The 11,065-nt window shown below is 37.9% G+C and overlaps 1 protein-coding gene across 1 annotated transcript in view; it reads right to left on the reverse strand.

Moving 5' to 3' along the window:
* The window catches only part of LOC128703813 (uncharacterized), a 74,118-nt gene extending 63,680 nt beyond the window's left edge, over positions 1-10,438 (reverse strand). The window contains exons 1-3 of the mRNA XM_070087042.1: positions 10,349-10,438; positions 8,060-8,193; positions 3,861-4,028 (exon numbers count right to left, since the gene is read on the reverse strand). Coding sequence (XP_069943143.1) covers positions 3,861-4,028; positions 8,060-8,188 — 297 coding nt within the window. The 5' untranslated portion in view covers positions 8,189-8,193; positions 10,349-10,438. The remainder of the gene's footprint in view (positions 1-3,860; positions 4,029-8,059; positions 8,194-10,348) is intronic.
* Positions 10,439-11,065: the final 627 nt, after the last annotated feature.

Here is an 11,065-nt window from a genome sequence, read left to right on the forward strand (position 1 = left end):
TTAAGCAACTATCAATGTATGTTTACAAACAATGTAAGAGACAACTTAACAATAATCCATAACTCACTGACAAACACTTGATCAATGTGATACAATGCCACTAAACATTGATCAATGTGACACAATGCCCTGAAACACTATACAGTACTGTATGTCATCTAATCACACAAAAAAAATGGGGCTTCAAATTATGGTGCTGAAGCGATTTAATAAAACCTTGTGTACCAGTTTGACCTGTATGTTAGTAAGAAAAGAAATTAATGTACAACTTGGCAAATGAGTAATCCAATAGTGACTAACCCTTGTAGAACCTGGGATAAAAGAAATGTCAAGGTAATTTCTGCAATGACCCTAAATTTCAAAACAATTTCATTAATAAAAAAGGTCTACTTGTGTGGCATAGTGCAACCAAACTGAAAATAAATACTTAAATTTTTTTAACTCAAATGTCTGCATGTATACCTAGTAACAGCATGTTCAATACTAGTACAATATCCCTTGCTAGTACTGTGTGCATACAGTTATAATACAGTCACCACTTGGGTTTTACAACAGTGACCATTAATATCCATTAGTCAGATATATCTATATTTCCTAGGCAGTAGGGTCAGTAGACAGCAACGACCCAGGGAGGTACTACTATTCTGCCAAATGAGTGTGAAATGGAAACCTGTAACTGTTTTACATGATGGAAGGATTGCTGGTGTCTTTTTTCTGTCTCATAAACACATGGGGAAACGTATATCTTGCTACTTCTACTTACATTTAGGTTACACTACACATGTATGTTTTCTTTTTTTTTTGTTTTTTTTCAACAAGCCGGTCGTCTCCCACCAAGGCAGGGTGACCCAAAAAAGAAAGAAAATCCCCAAAAAGAAAATAATTTCATCATCATTCAACACTTTCACCACACTCACACATTATCACTGCTTTTGCAGAGGTGCACAGAATACAACAGTTTAGAAGCATATACGTATAAAGATACACAACATATCCCTCCAAACTGCCAATATCCCAAACCCCTCCTTTAAAGTGCAGGCATTGTACTTCCCATTTCCAGGACTCAAGTCCGACTATATGAAAATAACCGGTTTCCCTGAATCCCTTCACTAAATATTACCCTGCTCACACTCCAACAGATCGTCAGGTCCCAAGTATCATTCGTCTCCATTCACTCCTATCTAACACGCTCATGCACGCTTGCTGGAAGTCCAAGCCCCTCGCCCACAAAACCTCCTTTACCCCCTCTTTCCAACCCTTTCGAGGACGACCCCTACCCCTCTTTCCTTCCCCTATAGATTTATATGCTTTCCATGTCATTCTACTTTGATCCATTCTCTCTAAATGACCAAACCACCTCAACAACCCCTCTTCTGCCCTCTGACTAATGCTTTTATTAACTCCACACCTTCTCCTAATTTCCACACTCCGAATTTTCTGCATAATATTTACACCACACATTGCCCTTAAACAGGACATCTCCACTGCCTCCAACCGTCTCCTCGCTGCTGCATTTACCACCCAAGCTTCACACCCATATAAGAGTGTTGGTACTACTATACTTTCATACATTCCCTTCTTTGCCTCCATAGATAACGTTTTTTGACTCCACATATAGTACCTCAATGCACCACTCACCTTTTTTCCCTCATCAATTCTATGATTAACCTCATCCTTCATAAATCCATCCGCCGACACGTCAACTCCCAAGTATCTGAAAACATTCACTTCTTCCATACTCCTCCTCCCCAATTTGATATCCAATTTTTCTTTATCTAAATCATTTGATACCCTCATCACCTTACTCTTTTCTATGTTCACTTTCAACTTTCTACCTTTACACACATTCTCAAACTCATCCACTAACCTTTGCAATTTTTCTTTAGAATCTCCCATAAGCACAGTATCATCAGCAAAAAGTAACTGTGACAATTCCCATTTTGAATTTGATTCCCCATAATTTAATCCCACCCCTCTCCCGAACACCCTAGCATTTACTTCTTTTACAACCCCATCTATAAATATATTAAACAACCATGGTGACATTACACATCCCTGTCTAAGACCTACTTTTACCGGGAAGTAGTATCCCTCTCTTCTACACACCCTAACCTGAGCCTCACTATCCTCATAAAAGCTCTTTACAGCATTTAGCAACTTACCACCTATTCCATATACTTGCAACATCTGCCACATTGCTCCTCTATCCACTCTATCATATGCCTTTTCTAAATCCATAAATGCAATAAAAACTTCCCTACCTTTATCTAAATACTGCTCACATATATGCTTCAATGTAAACACTTGATCTACACATCCCCTACCCACTCTGAAGCCTCCTTGCTCATCCGCAATTCTACATTCTGTCTTACTTCTAATTCTTTCAATTATAACCCTACCGTATACTTTTCCTGGTATACTCAGTAAACTTATTCCTCTATAATTTTTACAATCTCTTTTGTCCCCTTTCCCTTTATATAAAGGGACTATACATGCTCTCCGCCAATCCCTAGGTACCTTCCCCTCTTTCATACATTTATTAAACAAAAGTACCAACCACTCCAACACTATATCCCCCCCTGCTTTTAACATTTCTGTCATGATCCCATCAGTTCCAGCTGCTTTACCCCCTTTCATTCTACGTAATGCCTCACGTACCTCCACCACACTTACATTCTGCTCTTCTTCACTCCTAAAAGATGGTATACCTCCCTGGCCAGTGCATGAAATTACCGCCTCCCTTTCTTCCTCAACATTTAAAAGTTCCTCAAAATATTCTTGCCATCTACCTAATACCTCCCTCTCCCCATCTACTAACTCCCCTACTCTGTTTTTAACTGACAAATCCATACTTTCCCTAGGCTTTCTTAACTTGTTTAACTCACTCCAAAATTTTTTCTTATTTTCATTAAAATTTCTTGACAGTGCCTCTCCCACTCTTTCATCTGCTCTCCTTTTGCATTCTCTCACCACTCTCTTCACCTTTCTTTTACTCTCCATATACTCTGCTCTTCTTATAACACTTCTGCTTTGTAAAAACCTCTCGTAAGCTACCTTTTTCTCTTTTATCACACCCTTTACTTCATCATTCCACCAATCACTCCTCTTTCCTCCTGCCCCCACCCTCCTATAACCACAAACTTCTGCCCCACATTCTAACACTGCATTTTTAAAACTATTCCAACCCTCTTCAACCTCCCCACTACTCATCTTTGCACTAGCCCATCTTTCTGCCAATAGTCGCTTATATCTCGCCCAAACTTCCTCCTCCCTTAGTTTATACACTTTCACCTCCCTCTTACTTGTTGTTGCCACCTTCCTCTTTTCCCATCTACCTCTTACTCTAACTGTAGCTACAACTAAATAATGATCCGATATATCAGTTGCCCCTCTATATGTATGTACACACATATATATATATTTACATATCCAGCTGGGTTTTCTTCTATTTTCTTATTTCCTTTTATCTCCATGGGGAAGTGGAAAAGAATTCTTCCTCCATAAGACAAGTGTGTTGAAAGAGGCAACTAAAATGCTGGGAGCAAGGGGCTAGTAACCCCTTCACCTGTATAACTTACTAAATTTAAAAAGAAAAACTTTTGCTTTTCTTTTTATATTTGTATCCATGGCTCAAGGGATCCTCTTAATAAAAAATAATTATATCCTTCTCTAATTCAATATTATTATTTACTGCATAATAAAGTTGTACATTCTCTTCAATTATAAGGTGTTGCCTTTTAATAAATTTACATTTTAAGTATACAAAGACAATAGCAATATCTTTTAAAAATAAATAAATTTAAGGTATATTTTATTAAAGAAAGTTCATCATCATTGTAAAAAAATTAAAAGAGACTTACTTGCAATAAAACATCTACATCAGCATCGCTGGCCACTTCTAGATCCTGTGAGAGTGAATCAAGCACAACTTCATATGTTATCATGTGCATGTTACAGATAACGCTTCGTAACTGATGCCTACGGCTCAGAGAGATGCCAGTCGCTTTTCGGGTTATAATATCAACCACCTGCCAAGAGAGTTACAATAAATTTTTGAGTACAAGTCAAACAAGCTTGATAAAAGGTTGCTCAAATATTTATTAACATATAAGTCAATTTTATTTAGAGTTACAAGTTTTATTTTTTCATCATCACAGGAAACACATTCACCATGCTGATCAATCATGTTCAATATAGAGTAACTTCTTTACTGGATCACCCTGCCCTACTGGGAAACAGTTGATATGGTTAAAAAAGAAAAAAAAAAGATGTTTTAATTCGTCCTAGACCAAGTCACATTCTCCTATTGTCAAAAAAGGAGAATCAGTGTACAATAACAAAGCATAATCATACTCTCAGAGGGGAACTTTAGGCTTAGCATGCCAGTGAAAATATTAGAACTTATTTGTCAGAGGAAAGACAGTCTCCCTGATAACAGTTTGTTATACATAGTGTTGTAGTGTGTACCACAGTGGTACCCTAGTATATGGATAATAAATGATAAGGTGAAATTTAAAACTGAAGTGTTAGGCCCAAAGAGGCAGTTTCATGTTGTAAACAATTCCCAGCAGTCATCAGAACCCTCCCATGCAGGTCTGCTAGTCTACTTGACTTATAATTAGTGATACCAGGGAGTAAAACATTCTTGTTGAAATACGAAGAGGTGCAAAATATCGAGGAAATACGAAAAGTGTACAGTTTTGTAGAAATATGATAAGCAGTGTATAGTTGTTAGTATTTATTGTGATGGAGTGACGTATACAGTGTGTGGTAAACCTGTAGTTAGCAGCGGTCGCTATATACACAACGAAAATCATTATTCCTCCAGTAATCTTCATGTACTGAAGCCATCAGTGCCCAAACACGCAAGTTATACTTTCTGTATCAAACTGAACACATATTACTCTCTTTAATTTTTTTCCAGTAGTCCTTTTCATGAGCTAGTCCAAAATCACTCAGTGAGCCTAATCTGGATCTGCCCAGATTCATCTGACAACCGGATTCAAACGGATTCGTTGATAACAATGTATCCTCTGACTGGTTTCACTATCTGACAGGGCTCTACGTGCCCTATCAAACACTCAAACAGTTACTACAACAAATAGTTACAATACAGATAGACAGATCTACTGTCAAGGTGCTTATTAGAAAAAAGATATACAGTGATCCACTAACTAGATTCATCCAGTTTCGCTGGATTCGGGCGGATTCAAACGGTTTAGTTGGAAATAAAGCCAGATTCAGGTGGATTCAAACAGTTTAGTTGGAAATAAAGCTGGATTTGGGTGGATTCAAACAGTTTCATTGGAAATAAAGCCAAATCAGAAGAACTGTTACAAAAAATTAAATACTTCGGGGAATTATAGACTAGCTAGCTAGGAGAGTTGTCTAGTATTGTAAGATGACCACCACCATGAAGATCTGTGTAGTCTGCAGAAAGGGTAAGGGATGAAGACAAGCCTGGATTGCTTGTCATCTCTGTGGTCAGTGGTCCCATAGTATATGCAGGGATTTTAAACTAGTGACCACATTTGACATAAACTCAGAGAGATGTTTTTAGGTCTGCCCAAACGAGATAGACCCATATGAGGAAATGACATCTATATTAAAAGACAAGAACACCAATAAAACATCCTTCTTGAAAGACATGTCAGCGTGTTATGACAGCTGGCAAAAAAAAGATGGGTGGTAGGGATGGAGCTGTCATGGACAGTGCTCCTGAGGGTGCTAGTGTTGTCCTGGAGGAAAGTGCTCCAGAGGGTCCTAGTGATGTCTTAGAAGACAGTGCTCGTGAGGGTACTAGTGTTGTCCTGGAGGACACTGAAGACAACGCTATTCAGTCCACAGAGGTTCAAAATAGAGATACTGCTGGAGATGGATCAAAATGGGATGATGCCTCAGGGAATAGTGTCAACACACTACCAGCAAAACCTGGTGGAAGCACTGATGTTCATACAGGGGTAAAAGATATTGAGGATTCAGGAAAAATAAATGCACCAGCAGTGAACACAGCTACAATAAATCCTAGCAAACAAAAGTACAATCTATGTAAATACTATGCCTTGGGTATCTGCAGACATGGTATATCTGGTAAAACAGGTGGGACATGCACCTTTGACCATCCCAAAAAATGCCGAACCCACATGACAACAGGAGAGTGCAGCCTACCTTCTTGCAACTTATTTTGCCCAGAAATGTGTCACTCATCAATCCATGAAAGAAAATGCTACAATGCATACTGCCAGGCACATCATCTAAAGGGGACTAGAAGACACAGACCAGCCAGCCTATGGGAAACAAGAGAGAGGAGCCACAACCTCTCCAGGGACAAAGGTTTTTAGGACCAGAAGGCAAAAAAGACTGGCAAGAAATGACAATAATTCTACACCACCTGAAAAACCAGCAAATAAAACCCCCCTAAATTCCACTAATATATTTGTCTTTGCAAACATACAGGGTTTAAAGCCATCAAAAAACAACAAAGTTCCTTACATCAAGGGACTGCTCACGGAGTCAAATGCAATGTATGCAGCATTTACAGAGACCCACATAAAGGATCATTATGACAACAAAATATGGATCCCAGGTTATAACCTATTCCAATGTGATAACAGGCAACAAGGGGGGGGGGGGGGGTTGGCCTATATGTCACAGAGTCGCTCATTTGCACAGAACTACTAAACACCTCAAATGATGTAGTTGAAGTTTTGGCTGTAAAGATTGAAAACCAAAACCTTGTCATTGTGGTAGTATACAAGCCTCCAGATGCAACTTCGCACATAAGTGCGATAAGGCACCTAAACTACTGGGAACGGTTGAAGGCCCTTGATCTGTATTCCCTCGAACACAGGCGAGAGAGATACATGATAATATACACTTGGAAGGTCCTGGAGGGATTGGTACTAAACCTTCACACGAAAAGCACTCCATGTGAAGGCAAAAGACTCGGCAGGAGATGCAACATTCCCCCGATGAAAAGCAGGGACACCACGAGTACAGTGAGAGACAACACAATAAGTGTCCTGAGCCCAAGACTGTTCAATTGACGCCCAGCATACATAAGAGGGATTACCAATAGACCCCTGGCTGTCTTCAAGAAGGCACTGGACAGGCACCTGAAGTCAGTACCTGACCAACTGGGCTGTGGTTTGTACGTCAGCTTGCGTGTGGCCTGCAGTAACAGCCTGGTTGAACAGACCCTGATCCACCATGAGGCCTGGTCTCAGACCGGGCCACGGGGGCGTTGACCCCCAAAACTCTCTCCAGGTAAACTCCAGGTAATTGGTGACATAAGAGAAAAACAAATTAAAAGGGATTTAAGTTGTTAAATAGGTAGCAACAGGTTGTAACAGAAAATACAACATTAAGGACTTGTAAAGCATACAGATAAACTAGACTAAAGATAAAATAGTGTGTATTATACGCACTGGAAATTTAAGAAATACAGTATGTATAATAAATTTATGCTGAACACCATAAGCATATTTTCACACTTCTTACTATATAAATACGTACACTGATTACAAAACAGCTTCGCCAAACCTTATTATTACAGTCAAAACAAAAATGCTAAACCCATGTGGGTTATACAGATGCACATCCCCTTATCTGAAACACATGGGGCCTGTATTGTTTCGAATTTCAGACTGGAGTGTGGAGCATCAGACTGATGCTCCACACTCCACGAAAAAACTTCAGTTTTCGGAACTTTTTGAAATTCAGAATTTTGGATAAAGGAATGTGGACCTGTACTATGCTGCAAGCAAAACTTGAGGCTTTCAGATGGGAAATAAATATGTATAATGTGTCACCTGTGCATGTCACATGCAAATATAATTGTTTGGTGTGTCAACATTGCATTGTAATTCTTTGTATCTGGATAGGACAGTCAGGAGCAAGTAATGATGTACAATACTGAATGAGTTTTCCTCTCTAGACTACTTTACCATGGTGGAAAACTTGCATAAATTATTAAAAACGTGGTCACACTAAGTTTTCACACACATCAATAACAGGACAAATGCAACCAATTTTGAAAAGAAACATTTACATTACACACCTTCCAGAGGAAATCAAGAGGCACCGTATACAGTCGGAGGATAATACAGGGTAATACCTGAAAAGCATCATCCCAACGATGTTCACACACTGCAGAGAAGAGTGAACCCATTGCCCACTTGAATATCATTTTGCCTGTTAAATAGGGAACGAGGTATTATTCAAGATTATATAAATATATGTACATGTGTGTGTGTGTGTGTGAGTTTTAAAGCTACATAAGATTTTTTTTGCTTCAATTATGCTACTTGAGGGTTTGTTCCACTATATTACCAAACCAGTTTCCTATATCCTTTCTAAATCTAAATTTTTCAACCTGAAACCTACTGCTGGAAGTCTATTTGATATTTTTAGCATGTTATTTACATCCTCTTTATGTACTCGTGTCTTCCATTTATACACCTCAATCATATCCTCTCCTAATTCTATGCCTTTCTAGAGAGTACAGAGTAAGTGTACCACAGTTTATCCTTGTAGGAAAGATTTCAGATGAATGGGATAAACTTTACCCAATGAATTAAAATTATTATTTAACCCTTAAACATTCATAGTATTCACTTTACTTATCTTTATGTACAGATGTACATAATAATGCAGTACTTCTTACCCTATGTCATCTTATGAACATTGTCATGCATTCTGTTCTTTCTTTATGAGGCGATTGTGTAAGCCTAGAAAAGACATTTAAATACGAAGTCAAAACAAGGTAAAAGTAAGAAGAGCAGAAGCAGCATTAAGAGTAAGAGCAATAATTAACAATACATGTAATAGTACAGTGCAGTAATAGTAGTAGTAGTCATTTTGGAAGATTTGCCTACATAAGCTCAAATCTCCCACATGAAGGGTTTGTTTGGAAATATCTCTATGTGAATGGATGACTGGACATCTAAAATATAATGTTCTAGTATATGGCTCTGTCTCTGCCTTTCACACTATAAATTTTATGTAACTGACATCTCCATACAAATGGTACTGCCAGAAATATTTATAGCCTAGTTTTAATCTAGCAATAATGTCTTATAACTTGCCTGTGAACAATTTTATAAACATGATTTAACTTCAGTTGCTTTACTTTGTCTTCAACATTCAGTATATCCAGTTGAGTATAACACATGTCCACAAGTTGAGTTTCTTTATCTTTGAAAGGATTTGCTTACAAAGCAAGTTACTTCAGTCAAATAAAGAGATAAAATACAATTATCTTACATAGCTAAATATGTGTAAATTACCCAGGATAACCCCAAAAAAAGTCAGTTAAAATGGCTTATTTCCATTGGGGTTCTTGTAATACATTATTATTTAAATCTTAAAAGTTAAAATCAGTTACAGTAGAGGAGATATACTTGGAATAAGGTAAACTGAGTTATTTACATTAATATTAAGGAGAGGGTCAACTTACAATAATAGGTTTTATCTACTTTTTTGGGGTATCCTAGGTCATTTAGTAAGTTTATTCAGGTACAGGTACACATAAATAGTTACAAAAGATATCATATATAGCAGCATGTGTGGAATTATTTAGGATAACCTTGAAAAAAGTTAATGTGACTAATTTCCACACATGCTGCTGAATGATAATTTATGTAACTATTTATGTGTACCTGAATAAACTTACCAACCTACATACTTAGCTAATTATAAGAAATCACTCTCCTCCCTTTCAGGAGCTTCATTCATTAGGAAGTGCCTCTAAACTCTCTTTCTCACCTGGTTCCAACCTGTGAGATTCCTCAGCGAAATTCAATTTTCAAATGATATATGGTGGGATCTGCACATGTGTACTGAGGGTTGATGCCATATCTGTTTGTGCACACTGTAATGGCTGGGTAAGAAGAAACACTTACTTTTTTTTACACATATGCTGCTATGTATGATAATCTGTGTAACTGTGCGTGTACCTGTACTTAAATTAACATACGTGTAAATTTTACCTTATTCTAGTAATGACCCTCGTATTGTAGATAGTCTTAATGACCCTCGTGTAGTAGATAGTCTTTTTAGTATGATAATAAGATGTTATCTTCATTATAGAATAATAAGAAAATATTATAACCTTTATATAATAATAATAAGGTAAGAGGACCCCAATGGAAATAAGTCACTTAGTCTGACTTTTTTGGGTTATCCTAGGTTCTCTACACATATGCTATGTATGATAATTCTCTACACATATACTGCTATGTATGATAATTCTCTACACATATACTGCTATGTATGATAATTCTCTACACATATACTGCTATGTATGATAATTCTATGTAACTATTTGTGTATACCTGAATAAACTTACTTATTTCTTCTAAGTTGCCTGGGATGATGCGTGTTCATTGGGTTTATAAGAGCCACTGACAGCTTACGCCTTACCGAGCCCGACTTCCCGATGTTCAGGGAAGATTTGTTGCCCAAAGCTGGGCCATGAAAAAAAGGAACAATAGCTCCTTTGTAAATAGAAACAGGAACTAGAAGTTTTCAATTAGATCAGGTGGACCACCTTGCCAAGTCCCAGCAGGACGGGATGCCCACACCCCCACCTAAGTTTAATGTCTGCCTAATGAGTAATGAGGCTCGGAGGACCCTATGTCTATCTCTTATACAATGTCATGGTACTCTGCCTTAACAAAAACATGAAAGATAGACTACAAATCACCCAGAACAAAATGGTAAGATTCATCCTGGACCTGAGTCCAAGAGAGCATGTAGGTCAGGATGAATTACAACAACTGGATATGCTGAATGATGACATAGTAAAACAACTGAAGTTAAATCACGTTTATAAAATTGCTCATAAACAGTGTCCAGAATATCTTGCTGCCAAGTTTGTAAAGGCTGGGAACCTTCGTTAGAGGTTCGCCGGTACTTCCGGCCCGGGTCTTGGAACCAAAGCAATTTTAGAACTAGGGGGAGGGAACACAACTTTGTAGTACCCAGTGTCAGTGGTCAGTCTTCAAAACACATTTTATTGTATAGCAATAAAGAAGTGCAACGGACTGCCTGCACATATCAAATT

Source organism: Cherax quadricarinatus, chromosome 20 (assembly GCF_038502225.1).
Source record: "Cherax quadricarinatus isolate ZL_2023a chromosome 20, ASM3850222v1, whole genome shotgun sequence".
NCBI lineage: Eukaryota > Metazoa > Arthropoda > Malacostraca > Decapoda > Parastacidae > Cherax > Cherax quadricarinatus.